Source organism: Leptosomus discolor, chromosome 4 (assembly GCF_034619465.1).
Source record: "Leptosomus discolor isolate bLepDis1 chromosome 4, bLepDis1.hap2, whole genome shotgun sequence".
Lineage (NCBI taxonomy): Eukaryota > Metazoa > Chordata > Aves > Leptosomiformes > Leptosomidae > Leptosomus > Leptosomus discolor.
In genome coordinates this window covers 32,996,378-33,012,099 of record NC_141394.1, presented here as the reverse complement: position 1 = coordinate 33,012,099, position 15,722 = coordinate 32,996,378, and the positions used below count along the sequence as shown (strand labels likewise).

The 15,722-nt window shown below is 41.5% G+C and overlaps 1 protein-coding gene across 1 annotated transcript in view; it reads right to left on the bottom strand.

Annotated features, from left to right (window-relative positions):
* The window catches only part of FAM13A (family with sequence similarity 13 member A), a 131,886-nt gene that overhangs the window by 73,569 nt on the left and 42,595 nt on the right, over positions 1 to 15,722 (bottom strand). The window contains exon 6 of the mRNA XM_086464422.1: positions 2,709 to 2,881. Coding sequence (XP_086320548.1) covers positions 2,709 to 2,881 — 173 coding nt within the window. The remainder of the gene's footprint in view (positions 1 to 2,708; positions 2,882 to 15,722) is intronic.

Genomic DNA, 15,722 nt, shown 5'->3' with positions numbered 1-15,722 from the left:
GATTGAAAATTTATTGAGATTATAGTTCTTGCTGGTGGGGGGAGTCTTACAGGCTCAGCATGCATGGCTATTTCTTCACTGTTACCCTTGTGAGCCTGCTAAAGGTATAGTTCTGCATCTACTGTTCTGTGTAGCCCTCCATCCTTTTCTAATCCACCCATACCATAGTATCTGAGCACGGAAATGGAACAAGCCACAGATGTTTTCATGAAACAGCAAATGATTATCATTGCCAAGAACAACCTTTATTCTTTTCTAACAAAGATCATACGATAACTGAGCAGATACAGATAAAACGTATCTGATAATTACATATAATTAATGATAACATTTATTTAAGAACTGTTGGTACCTTGTGACACAAAACTCCCCCAATGAGAATAGCAGTGAGTTTGCACAGCACTTTATAGTCTAGGTCAGATGCCAGAGTCCTGCTGAAGAAGGTGAAAACACCTAATGTAGCATTGCACTGAGATAATACCAGGTAATACCTCACTGTGAGCTTAGATTACACAGGAGTGACACAAGGCTGCTAAAAGCGTGTTTAGAACCACACCCGATATATCGGAGACTACATCAATGCCAGGGAATCTGTGTTTCTGACTGTTGCACGGACAGCTGTCCCCAAAGTGTGTTAGGTCTGCTAGAGACCTCTCTCCCCTCTTCCTCTTAGGGGTAGTCTAGGGCCTTTTCTCCATCCCATCCTGCCCAACAACCTGCCATCCTGGAGCTGGGTAGGAAAGAGCAAGCACTACCTATTCTCCCTTCAGCAGCAGCAGTAGATGACTGACAGAAAAGTACTGGAAGCTAACAGCAGTGCAGATACTCAACTCAATTAGGTAAATATGTACAGAAGTGTGATACAGGACAGAAAACTACGGCATTCTTGAAAAAAAATGGGATTAAATGAGAATCCATTTCTACAGTTTATTAATTTCCCAGATAAAATTAGAGATGCAGGTATCTTTCATCTCAAAGCCTGAGCATGGAGATTAGGCTTCTGCCTAATTACAAACATGTCTCATTTCATGCTTAATGTCCTGTGCCAGTATTGGCCCAACTGTGCCATACTTCACTAGTACTCTTCTAAGGAATTACATGTTGATGGGAAAGTATGAATTCCTACAGCAAATAATTATGTCTTTTGGGGAATGTTCTCCTAAAAGAACCACAGTTTTTTGGGGCACCTCATGAAGTACATCAGCCACACATACCTTCCAGACACGAGACTCAGCAGTCCTTTGTTTCAACTCTCAAGCACTTGATTTCCCTTTACACCTTGCAGCATGTAGTGGAGTATGGGCAGGGGCACACTCTGCTAAGCACCACCCTACCAATGCAAGGGGCTGTAACTTCTGACCTAGCTCCACCTGCTTGGCCCTGTCTAGCTGGTAGAACTGTATGGCCTTCTCAGCTTTGCCAGCTGACCTGCTTGGTAATTGTTTCCCAACTCATCTCAGTCAAAAGGAGCTGGATTAATGAAGATGTGTAAATGAACCTGATGCCTTCTGGCTGCAGGAATTCTGGGGGCAGGCTTGGGGACAGTAAACCGCACAGCTGACACAGCTAAAAGTTAGAGCAGGTGTGCCCGTAAGGGCTAGAAACCGGATTTGACATCTATGCTTCACCACCATCATTACGTTAAAAATCTAGTGTCAGGGCATAATTTCCTAACTCGTCCCACCATTATTATTAATCAAAATCTGGTGTTATCTGTGCATAATTTCCTAACTTGTCTCAGAAGGTGAGTGCTGTCTGTCTGCGCTAGTGCTGAGAATAGCACCCGTCTCCTGCTTACACAGTGAAGTCACTCAGTTACGTGTCTGGCAGCACTGCCTCTGCTTTGTGTTCTGCACTGGTATGCAGAGACACTGCGGGGTCACGTTTCATGACATGTAAATAGCACTATTTCCCACGTGAGGCCAACCGCATATTTCAGTAGCATACAGCAATTTCCCACAGTAACCTGAATCCCTCACGTGCTGCACCAGACACAAGAAGAAAGGGAATGATGGACTCAATTCAATATCCTCAGAACAACGGAAAGATACTGGTTCAGTCTGATGTTCAGGGAAGGACTTTACAACGAGCCAAATTGCCCATTAACCTGTTTACCTCACTGACAAAGTGCCAGCAATCAAAACTCAAGATACTCTTTTAGATAGACGCTCTAGACATATAGACTCTTACAGCTAAAATTCAGATAGATATTCTTATAGATACTCTTTTATTCTCGGTCTTGTCTGAACAACACTAGTGCTATCACCATTCCTGCCAGAAAGACAAAACCCCTGAAAATCCCCATCCTTCTTGGATGGAGAACGGGAATAAAGTCAGCCATCTGTTAAGACTGGGCAGATCAAACACGCTTAATTACTCAGAGGAGACGCCTTACATTTCGGTTGCATCTTGTGCTCAGTGTAATTTCTGGTGCCTGATCTTAGATCAGTCCTGTCCATCTGCACCCCTTCACAGAGCAGGTCACCTTGATATACTTGAAAATTTATATTGGAAAGGCAAACTAAAGCACACAGACGGCTTTGTAAAGAACTTCTTGGAATGTGTGCCTTCAACAGGGATACGCACGCTGACTTGTTGCACCCCAGCATACTGACTTTGTAAGCATCAACGGAAAAACCCCGTTCAAAATGCTTAGAGCTGGAGGTGCAGGTACAAAACAAACACAAAATAAAAAAAGAAGCACTAACCTGGGGAAAAATGCACCACTGTCAATGAAGGGGATTTCATCTGTTAAATCCATCTCCTTCCAACACGAACCACCGTCTGTTAATTGGAGGCTGACCTGAGGCATTCCATCTGACAGGCCTGGTTGAGGCACTAGGCACGTTTGGCAGGATCCTTCCATTGTGGGCTTTGTCATCTACAGAAGTAAAGAGAGAGAAAAATGAAATGTGAAAGGAAGAAAGGGTAGAGCAGCCTTTTCAGGTAATCTGTAACAGAAAGACACTTTGTAACAGTGTACAAACAGCAAAGAGTATGACAAGGTGCAAAATAATGATATAAAATACATATAAATCAAACATTCTGCTGGACAAACACTATTTAAAGAAAAATATAGGTGTGTCTATTGAAAGAACAGGGGCAAGAGTGAAATTAAAAAAGGGAAGGTAAGTAAAACAAATATTTATTTTCTATATCACAGAAGACAGACTAAAATACTTCCCATTGAATTTGCTTCTTGACACAACAGGAGAAACAGATGGTAAAAGAAATTCTCAACCCCCATCCCATGCTTTTTAATGGCAACTGATGTCAACACATGCCCTGGGAGGAAGTTTCTCAGGCTGGGAATGTTCTGGATTGGCGTTCTTTGCTGAGGCAGCCAGGACACAGATTTGGAAGCCGGGCTCCCTAAATCCAAGACAAAGTTTACAAGCATCACTGCATCTATCTACAGGAAGGCCAAGGCTCTTGCTCTGACAGTTCAGCAGAAGAAAAGAAAACACAGTGCTGCATCAGATGGGCAGCCAGTACCAGCAGCAGATAAAGGATGTTAGGGGAGAAGGAGAGCAAGTTCGGAGTTCTGCCCCTCATGTGCTGCCCCAGCTTTCAGCAGTCTGTGGTTTAGGGCTTTTTTTGACTCGGTGGTTGCACCTGGTTCATGTGTTTAACAGCAAACATTGAACCTAACCTTTGTGATTACATTCAGTTTTCCCTTGTGTTCACTTCTATCTTTAGCCTTTGCAAGATCTCGTGGCTAGGAGTTTCACAACGTTGTTACACATTGATTGAAATCGAAAAAAGTACTTTTAGACTTTTAGATATTTTAGATATTAGATTTTTTTTTTAAAATATTTTAGATATTTCAGATATGGTGACAGATAATCTTTCTCCTGTTTTTGAATTATGAGAATTTGCAAGTAATTGTTCCTTACCCATCTTCCCCATACCATTCTTGACTTTATACTACTCCAGTAGTAGTCTCTGATCAGACACAAAAATCCCAGTTTATATAGTCTTTCATTTTACAGAAGTTATTCTGATGTGTTTGATCCTTTTTGCTGCTTTTCTCTACACCTTTTCACCTTCTACTAAGTCCTTTTTGAAATGTAGCTAGAACTGCAGGCAGCATTATAGACACAGGCAGATTTAGTGGTGGTTTGTTACTAAAATCCAACTTTTTATTTGCTTTCATCATTGCTTACTGAGCTGACAGTTTTGTGACGTTTCTGCAGCAGCAAGACCTCTTTTCTGAAAACAATAGCTAATTTGGAGCTCATCAGTAGACACATTTATATAATTTGTGGGGTTTTGCAGACATTAGTTAGCATATAGTGACAGAAATTCAACTAATCATTTTTTCACCCAATACAGAATAAATTAGGAGCCTTCTGTAAGTCCCTGTAACCAGCTTTTAGTTTTTCCTACCTTGAATAATTTTCTATTATCAGCACATTCAGTCTCTTTCTGGGTCATTATTGAAGTGGTTGAATAGTACAGATTCAAACAAAGATCCTTTAAGGATTTCACAGGAAAGCTCTCTCAACTGATGATCCACCAAATATTTTTATTGTTTTCTAATTATTAATCCATAAAAAGTCTTTTCTTCTAGTCACAAGACATCCTTGCTTCTTTAAAAACCTTTAACAAGCCTATCAAAACCTTTTGAAAAGTCAAGTGTGCTATACTGACTATCTATCCACAGGCTCACTGGCTCCTCTGTGACAATTTTTTCTTTAAAGAAGTAATGCTGGTGCCTCCTAATTACTTTAATTATCCATTTGTTTACTAATTCCGCTGCCTGCTATAGTTTCTACAAAACTGTTGGACAGTAAGTCAGGCTTTCTGGATCACTCCTGAACCCTTTTCATACCTGGCTTGCCCTAAGATTTTTTGTAAAATTCTTGGGTTTACATCTGTTTCGTGACGCTTTGTTTCACTCAGTTGTTTTCTAATGCTTTGTGTGCGTTGAAAAGTTTCATGGGACAGAAAGCTGCTTCTCACTGAATTCTGCTGGAATGGCTGTTAAGCCTTTTTTCCCCACTGAAAATTTGCAGTCACTCATTTAGCTCTTCTGCAGCTGGAGGTGACCCTTGTCTGTTGTGCCTGCACAGGGACATCTCTCACCATGGCCTTTTGGTGCTACTTCACCACCACCTGCTAGAGCTGATGCCATGTACACCAGAAAAGCTCTCCACCAGAGTAACAAGAAATGGTGACCATACATGTGCACAAACCTCTAAACTAAACCAGTTCGTACTGTCCTATTAGTACTTTACAGAAGGACATGCGGGTGTAAGTAAAACAGGCAACTTCTATGATGTACCACACACACCCGCTGTGATTAAATCCTGGAAAAACAGCAGGAAGCCAGCCTTTCCACCCCTACCATACCATGTACACCCTGATTTTAAAAATGCAATTATTAACACAGCTAAATAGTTTTGCTACCAGGTACTGCATCTGTAGAATCTGCCTTACCCAACAAGAAGCGCTATAAAACAGGCAACATCTGCTGAACAGCACGTATCAGATTCCCTCTGTGCAAATTGTTCATGGACTTTATGCTGATTTACACAAGCGCCTTATACTGGAGAACTCCATAAAAAAAATTCTATTTATTATTCTGGTATCCAAAAAAGAAAAAAGAAAGTTTTGGTGCAGTCGTCAATTCTTCTTATTTTCTAACAGTACAAGATCACTTGGATGCAGACGCTTCCAGCAAAAGGCATGCCAATCACATACAAGCTCTGTAGGAAAATTGTGTTTGCAAGATCAGATTCATATTTAGTATTACTGCTGCATTTTTAGGGCACTTCAAAATCATTAAGAAGTGGAAGGAACCAGTGTTCACCATTCTCTGTTCCAGATGATCTTATAAGCTAGTATTTTGATAGGTTTGGAAAACTGTATCATAGCATTTTAGTTGTGTCTTTATTAAAATAGTCTACAAGCAATGGCAACTTCTATCTGAATTAAATTTATACTTTCTTTATGTGCAAAACTGCTTTCAGTTGCATCAGTATAAAAATACATATAGAAAAAATATTCCTTGAACTCATATGTACTAAAAGTTAAATAAACTTTTTCATTTAAGTAATGTATCTTTAATCCTTATTAACAATAGGATGGAACAATGTTCACTATCTCATTCTACAGTTTTTAGTGACCCCGTGAAAAAGGCACCTGCACAACTATCATAACAGCAGCACTTCACTGGGGTGCCACTGAGATGAGGACATGCCCATGGGTAGACAAAGACTTCTGTGATTTGAATTCTCACAAAGCAGATTAAAGAACTACTGACAGAGGCAGCTTAAATGCTTTTTGGGTGGTGGAGCTCTCAAGAGAAAATTTTTTGGCAGATTTCTTTGTTCATGCACATACATATGTTTCATGCAATGAAGTTTGAGAGAACAATACCTTACAAACTGAGGACAATACCTTGCAAAACAGCAACGCTATAGATTATTCATTATCAAGATGATACTGGGAAGACAAGTGTATTCAGTTGTTAAATGACAGAAAAGAGAAGAAAAAAAAAAAGATGAACACTTTATAAAGGATATTCTCATTTTCTTCAATGCATCCCTTTTTTTGATCAGCCTAATGTGCAACTTTACCCCCTGGGGAACACGTGGAGGATAGCCACTGAAACTGCCACGAGGGCTATTATAAGGGCACACAAGAAATCTGCAAGAAGTTCAAGCATTAGTTTAAAAGGAAACAAAAAGCAAGCCCCTACGGAAACTTGTTGCGTGTTGTAACACATTTCCACAGGCTGTATTTTGTTACACTCTGTACCAAGTGTTGTAGAAGGTTTGTAGTTACCTGTGCAGCCCACCTTCATTTGCATTTTGCCTCCAGAGCGGGCAACCCACCGAATGACAAACAAAGATTGAAATGAGGTTTATAAAGGTTGTGAGTAGAAGAATCCCCCCATTCCCCAGGTAAGAACTACTCTTCACTACAAGGCAATTGTTTTCAGCTCATGATGTTCTTAAAAACATTAACAAACAGAGAAGAAAGCCCCTGCCTATTCATTAAAATACCATCTTGTACAGCAGCTGTTTTGCTTCTCTCAAGAAGACTTTTGGAAATAGGATCATGTTTTGTGTTTTAGCTCACAGCCCTTCATATTTGGTTTATGCTGCTTTTACTTTTTTTTCCCCCTTCAGATCTAACAGCAATCAACAAGCAAATGTTAACCTGACTTCATTGCTTATGTGTTTGATCATTGTTACGAAGCCTAGTTGGAAGCAAGGAACTAGCCTTAATGATCTGGATGATGGGGCACAGTGTACCATCAGGAAGTTTGTGAGTGACACAAAACCAGGAGGACTGACTGACATGCCAGAGGGTCGTGCTGCCATCCAGAGGGACCTTGACATGCTAGAGAAATGGGCTGACAGTAACCTCAAGCAGTTCAACAGGGGAAGTGCAAACTCCTGCATCTGGAGAGGAACAACCAGTACATGCTGGGGGCTACCCAGGTGGAAAGCAACTAGGCAGAGTAGGACCTGGGAGTCCCAGTAGACAACAAGCTGACCATGAGCCAGCAATGTGCCCTTGCCACAAAGAAGGCTAACACTGTCCCGTGCTGCATTAGGAGTGTTGCCAGTAGGTCAAGGGAGGTGACCCTTTGCCTCTACTCAGCACCAATGAGGCCACACCTGGAGTGCTGGAACCAGTTCTGGGCTCCCCAGCGTTGTACAAGAGAGACATGGACATACTGGAGAGAGTCCAATGAAGGGTCATGAAGATGATGAAGGGACTGGTTCATATCTCCTCTCAGTAAAGACTGAGAGAGCTGCGACTGTTCAGCCTGGAGAAGAGAAGGCTCAGGAGGGATCTTATCAAAGTGTACAAATAGCTGAAGGGAAAGTGTAAAGAAGATGGAACCAGGCTCTTTTCAGTGGTGCCCAGTGACAGAACAGGAGGCAATGGGTGCAAACTGAAACATGTGAAGTTCCCTCTGAGCATCAGGAAACACTTTTACACTTTTTTCACTGTAAGGGTGACCAAGCACTGGCACAGGTTGTCCAGGGAGGTTTTGGAGTCTCCATCTGTGGAGACATCCGAAAGCCATCTGGATGTGGTCCTGTGCAACTGGCTCCAGCTGATCCTGCTTGAGCAGGGCGTGTTGGACAAGATGACCCTTCATCCTCATCCACTCTGTGACTTTGTAATTTCCCCTTTGACGTTCTTGTCTACCCAGCAAATGAAATGAACATATAAATTGCTGCATACTGTGATGCCTAATGTGGTGTGGCATGTCTCAAAGGAGCATTTTGTCCCAAGCGAAATCTAACTGATGTGGTCTGCCAAAGAGAAAACTGTAAATCTTTGTAAACACATAAAAATCTTCACTTTGGAAGACAACACCAATAAATCCAAGGACAACCCCTAATAATAGGGATGTTTTGGTTGAAGAGCAAATAATTTGGTATTTGTCTCCTGGAAGTTTTTTTATTTGGTGAAGCTTAACCTCAAACTGCATTTGACAAAGATCAGATTCAGCCTGAAACAAGTATGTTGCCAGCTGTTACATTATAGTTACAGGCTGCAGCCGCTGAAAGCATGGGCTATGCCAAAGTCTGCTATCCTGTAATTTAAAATAATTCTTCATTCTCAAATAAATACAAGTAAAATAGTATCAGATGCTACTGACAATCAAAGGGACCATCCCAATAAAGGATACTCAAAATACAGAAGAGCAGACAACTACAAGGAATTATTACACCATACATCCTGCATTTGGCTTTCAAGTTGTGCTTTCTCAGAAAGTTCAGATGCAAAGAACTGTGTTTGCAGTTTTAATAGAGACTAGTCAGTTTTATGACCAGTATAAACATACGTCATGATGGGTGTTGAAGTGCAAGGAAACCTTTCCCCTAGAGGCACAAACTGACCAAAGTGGCATCATCCCACATATACCACCGCCAAGATTCTTCATAACTCATTGGGTGCATCATAGAGATGTTTCATCTCCCTGTGAGGTGTCAGAAGTTTCTGGGTTCAAAGATCAAAGATAAATATGCCATATATTCTAAAGATCTGATGTGGTATAGTGACTCTAATTGTTCTCTGTTCTTGAAGAACAGGGCCTGCTCCACATCCAGATCAGTCTGGAGAGCTCTGTGCATATGCACTGACATGGAGTAAAGACACAGATCCTTAGCATAGGCCATCCTGCTTTGCTAAGTACCTCATTCATCTTCTCAAGGAGGAAAAAGAACATTTACATGAACATGTAAATAATTAGGACAATTCATACCCATTTGAGTAAGTAATTATGAAGTCTAAATACAGAACTTTTGGAAGAAGTTAGCTGTGAGTTTATATTTAAATGTCATAACTGAAAGGCTGATAAAGATGTTTCCATAAGGTTATCGTCAAAAAACCAGGAGGTATTTAAAACATATGCAGCACATTCTTTTATTTAATACTGCATGAACATAGTACTCTTCCAGACAAGAGAGAAACCTCACTTAATAACATCCTTAATAAACAAATGGTATTTGGAGTTGTCCACCAAAACAAAGAGGTCCATGCTATCTTTTGAAGGGCTTCATATTTTGTCAGCCTAGGGCTCTTCTAGCTTATGAGCTGTACGTATCAATACAAATATTCTACAGAAAAGAAAAAGGCACATTTCTTTGCAAAAACCTAGGCATGGCTGAGCAACACAGGGAGATGTAGAATGTGTTTTCTTTCTCACTCTAGTGTCAATTTGGCTAGCCATCAGCACAAACCTTACATGTCAATCTATCCACTCATCAGCATTACCTCTGCTTCACGAATGACTGAGAAAGGGAGACCATTAGCCAGATGTACTTCTTGCCTGACAGCTACCCTGATTCAACCAGTTCTGTCCAGTCAAATAACCAAGGAATGAGCCATCTATCAAAGTTACTCAGGCTTGGTATTTGGCCACTGATACCCCCTGACACAAATATATTATGTTCACTCCATTTAAAGCACCAACTATTTCAATAGGATTTCTAATCACACATAACAGAGCTGTAAGCTCTCTACCAAGGTTACTTAATGGTAATGACAACAACAGTGAATTATATCGGGCCTTGCTTGGAGATGGAGACTTTTGCGGGAGGGTTTAGGTCATCCTGAGTTGTCCCAGAGAATCAGGCGGAAATTCCTGCTGGGACAGCAAAGCCCTTCAAGTCATTCCGTGAACAGACCAAGTATTTACACTGTACTTGTGTTGGACTCCAAAGCTTCATAATGCAGCCAGCTCTCACACAACACCAGCTTCACAACCATATTATTGCAATCAGGGACTGCTGGGATGAATATGGATGGGATGAATCTCCTGGAGCTGTGAGGACCATATAACTTTCAGGCCCAAAGGGCTCTCAAAGGCAGGGACAATTCTGCAGTGAGATTTTCAGTTACACTCCTGTCACACTTCTTATGTTATTCTCTCACTTTCTATTCCTATGCTCCAAAGGAGGACCTGATTCATTATGTTACTGGCCGTGGCACAGAATTTCTGTGTGAGGAAGCAAGCGCCAAAGATGCAGTTTGAATGCTATTTGTACTACACTAGTAGGGACAGAGATGTCAGAGAGGCTGTGGAACATCATCATCTAAACATACCTGAACTGCGCTGCCATTTTTTTCCATAACAGTAGAGCTTAAGGCATGGGAAAAGCTATGGATGTTGTCTACCTGGACTTCTGTAAGGCACAGTCCCCCACAACAATCTTCCTCTCTAAATTGGAGAGATACGGATTGGATGGGTGGACTGTTAGGTGAATAAGGAATTGGTTGGATGGTCACATCCAGAGGGTAGTGGTCAATGGCTCAATGTCCAGATGGAGATCAATGACAAGTGCTGTCCCTCAGGGGTCCCTACTGGGACCAGTGCTGTTTAATATCTTTATCAGTGGCATAGACAGTGGGTTCGAGTGCACTCTCAGCAAGTTTGCAGACGACACCAAGCTGACTGGTGCAGTTGACATGTCCGAGGCACGGGATGCCATTCAGAGGGACGTGGACAAGCTTGAGAAGTGGGCCCATGTGAACCTCATGAGGTTCAACAAGGCCAAGTGTCAGGTCCTGCACCTGGGTTGGGGCAACCCCTGTTATCAATACAGGCCGGGGGATGAAGGGATTGAGAGGAGCCTTGCGGAGAAGGACTTGGGGGTGCTGGTGGATGAAAAACTGAGTATGAGCCAGCAATGTGTGCTCACAGCCCATGAAGCCAACCGGATTCTGGGCCGTATCGAGAGAAGTGTGGCCAGCAGGTTGAAGGAGGTGATTCTGCCCCTTTACTCTGCTCTGGTGAGACCTGACCTGGAGTACTGCATTCAGCCTTGGGGCCCCCAGCCCAAGAAAGACATGGACCTGTCTCGAGCAGGTCCAGAGGAGGGACACAAAAATGATCAGAGGGCTGGAGCACCTTCCCTGTGAGGACAGGCTGAGAGTTGGGGTTGTTCAGCATGGAGAAGAGAAGGCTCTGGGGAGACCTTATTGCAGCCTTTCAGTACTTAAAGGGGGCTTACAAGAAAGATGAGAACAGACATTTTAGTAGGGCCTGTTGCAGCAGGACAAGGAGTAGTGGTTTTAAACTATAAGAGGGTGGATTCAGACTAGATATACGGAAGAAGTTTTTTACAATGAGGGTGGTGAAACACTGGATCAGGCTGCCCAGAGAGGTGGTAGAAGCCCCATCCCTGGAAACATTCAAGGTCACGTTGGACGGGGCTCTGAGCAACCTGATCTAGTTGAAGATGTCCCTGCTTATTGAGGGGGGGTGAACTAGATGACCTTTAAAGGTCCCTTCCAACCCAAACCATTCCAGGATTCTAAGTCCTAAAGTGGACTGAACTTAAAGCAAGAGAACAGTTGTCCTTAGTAAGACTGCTGTATGTGCTAAAGATGAGCTTGTGCTCAAATACTTGCTGAAGCATAGGTTCACTTCAGAAAGTAGTAAAATGTAAAAAAGTAATTAAAACCCCCTCGATTTGTCATTTCATCTACCACCTACAATATTGATTTTAAAACCACATAAGCATATTACAGCTGACAAGTTCTTCTCAAAAGAAAAAATGCCTCATCATCCTAAATTACTGACACTAGGAGACAAAGATCAATAGCTCTATAATTCTTACCAGGTTTAGCAGAGTCACCACAGATAACATACAGATAACAACAACACATACTTGCAAAATTCAGTTACCAGCTCTCTTCCATATTCAGAACCAAGCCCCAAATCCTTCCTTAACTGCCACACTAAAATCATAAAGTCACAATGAATACAGTCATCCTTATAATCTGTGCAGCTGCCACTGACAAATTTGGATTTCTCTTACTCTACTTGTATTTTTAGGCATTAGATCACTAAAACACCTCCTCTGTACTCCACCCTACTCAGATATCAAAGTTATAAATTTGATGCAATCCTGAAGCGTATGAAGCTTTAAAGTTCAACCAAGTTCTGATGTTTTAGGCAAATTCCTGTGTCTTAATGAGGACAAGACCCTTTGGATTCAAAGAACTGAGTATTATCTTCCTTTAAACGACACCACAGCCTCCATATTTGACCAGCCACTGCAAACAGCAGAACTGCTTAAATGCTTAAAAGTAAACACACACTTAAAAACTTTATTAACACTGCATGAGTCCAGAAGTAGGGAGCTAGCAAATGCTCTCAGAAAACTAAAAACTTTAAGCACAGCTATGCAAATATCACATTTCTAGCTTCAGAGTTAGTTCATTTGTCACTGGCTTCAACCCCACAACTTTGTTTCAGTAAACTTTCTGAAAGTTAAAGTCATGTCTCTTGTTACAGACCAGTCAAAGCCCATGGACTTCAAACTGCACAGGAATTACTTGTGTCAGACTTAGGACCATTTTCTTGTTTTTAACTGCTGTACCAAATTTTGTCTGTCTTCAGTGAAGTTTTAAATGAATGCTGTTAACAGAAAGTTAATTACTAATAGTGTTGCAAATATCCAAATCACAATAAACTCACTGTCTCTAACTGCACCAGGTCCACAGAGCTTATCTAAATGAAGAGCAATAGACACTTATTTTACTTATTAAAGTTAATAGATTCTGCATATAGACAGAGATTCACTGAGATTGTAACAGTTTTCCCCAGTTGCTTCTCTATCAAAACAAATTCCTTGAAACTTTAGAAATGCTGCTGACAGAAAAGTTGAAGAAAAAGAAGTCTGTACAATACGGCAGATTCTGGTCTAAGGCCATGTGAAACCACTCTAGATCTGTGGTTTATCAGAGCTATTTAAATTATGATATCTCAGTGGATGTATTTGAGCTTGCTACTCACTGTTCTTTGTATCAGCAAGACGAAAAGGAGATGCACACAGGAATCAGTTCCAGCTACCCTCATCCTTAAACAAGTCTACAGAAATAGGGCATCCCAGAATCTGCGTACTTTGGCTACATAATTCAAATCCCTGCACTAATTTTAAGGCATCAATGAACACGACTGTAGTGATTCCTACCCTGTGGACCACATACTGTTAGCCTGTCCTCCAGATGCATTAACTGGAAAATGCTTGGTTAAATTTATCTTCTTCCCAGACTTGCTTCCCAAACACTACGTCTAACTGGCCTACTCAGTGAATCCCCTAATACGGAAAGGCATAGGAAGGCCCTATGCATATGCTCACCACGTCTTCATTTCCCAGTGTTGACCCAAGCTACCTATGTTCCCATATATATTTATTTAGGCAGTCACTATCTTGGTTTGAACTGTCCATATATGACCAAGGCGACTAGACTCAATGACAAGTAGAAGCTCCCTAAAAGACTTCAATACTGACCCCATTTTTTCCACATTACTTCTATTCCCTAAGACATATGATATAACTTACTGAGTCATAACGCCATCAGTGAAAAAGGCCTTTTACTGTAAACATGTTGTTGCATAATACGCAGGAAAAATAAATCAATACAAAATACTTTGATAGCAAAGTGGCATTTATTATGACCTGGGACAACACTCACATTGTTGATATTTAAGGAAAACAAAATTTGCCTGTCTTCTTTGTGCAACTGGCAACTCCAAACCTGTTGATTAAGTGCTTTATCAAAAATAACTGTCACTCTGGTGCTCAAGTAATGTCTGGATGAACAGTGAAAAAGTAACGCTAGAGACACTTGAAACTTCTGCTAGGGCAGATTCAGTGAACAAATTCCAAACGCTCCGTGAAGGCTAAACATAAAAATTGTACACTCCAGAAAGATGTAATTTGAACCCAAAGCTATCCTGTCCTAAAAACAATCTAATTCAAGAAATCAACCCGTAGTAAGATTATCTTCAAAGCTGAGACTCTCCATGGTACACAACAGGAAGTTGTTGGAGTGAACCAGAAACACCTTAAGGCCTCTTTTCTGCAGGAGGCCAGGTGTGTTTGCCTAAGGGAATCCCTTCAACCTCCTACCCTGTGCAGCTCTATAGGCAGCTTTGTCAAAAAGCTGCAAGCGTGCAGCATGCATGGGATGGAGGCCAAAAAGCAACAAGATGTATGGGCCTCAAGCCAGAAGACACAACAAGCTCCCAGCGATTGCTGATCGCTGTGTGGCATCTGTTTACAGAAGGAAACTTAGTGCAGGCAATATTCTGAATTGGGGTGGAGAGAACTTTCTCCAAGTGGAGAGGGAAGAGTGAGATTGATGCAGACCTTGCAAGTCAGGGGTCTGCAGGTGTGGCAGAGAATAATAGCCTGCAGCTGAGCACATAGCCAGTTCACTGCAAATTAAAATGAAATGTTTAAGTCTCTGATTTGGCAGCTTCAATCATCAATGAGGAATCTCAGCAAAAGGTATGTTGAGGACTCCTTGATGGACTGAAAAAACCTAAAAGCTCAAAAGCAAAATAAGCATGCGTGCCTTCACATAAGGGAGATATACTGCTAGTTTTGAAGTAATATAGAGGAAAAATTACATAATAACAAAAATACCTCCTCCTCCTTGAGGTAATACTAAATTCCTTATGTGTATGTTTTCCAGACCAATATGAAATAATCCTTGCACTTCTTCCTAGAGATTTCCATCAGCTAATGGTTTGGCACATACTGTCTCTGTGTCACACATGGTCTTAATGTACTGAGAAAAACTCTAGCCTTTGGTTTTGGTGTCAGATTTTTTTTCAGTTTCCCCTTTTAAATATATGCAATTTCTTCAGTGTACGAACTGCTGGTAACCTAAAACTGCCCCATGTATAGGCCTGGTTCCACATACTCTTGCAAAGTCACTCACAAATTCATTTTTGAACTCCAAGGACCTCAAACTCCCCCTTCTCAACTCCCGCGTCTGCTCTCACAGGCAATGCACTAACACATCAGGCTGGCTGCGTTTTCTCTTATGCGCTGAGATTGAGCCTATGCATGTGTGAACATCACCAAGTATAAAGCAGGTACAAACCAGCCTCATAGGTAAAACCAGTCAGTGGACTGTAAATGGCATTTACTCCCTTTTCCCTTGTATTTCTGTTGCACGTAGGAGACTGGAAAGAGGGACCCACCATTGCTTGGACACAGCAAGTAACTGAGTACTTTTTACAGTTTTTGCTCCATACTGGTGGCTATCCTTCAGCTTCAGTATTTTTAAGCGGTATCAAGCACAGCAGAGATGCTGATGAGATATCAGGCATCCTGCTCTCTCAAATTACCAAGTGAGGCTTTGGTAATTAGTTCCAAGGTTGCTTTCATCAACCAGGAATTCTGTCACAGGCTCTGACAAAGGCAAACAGACACTATAAGCAT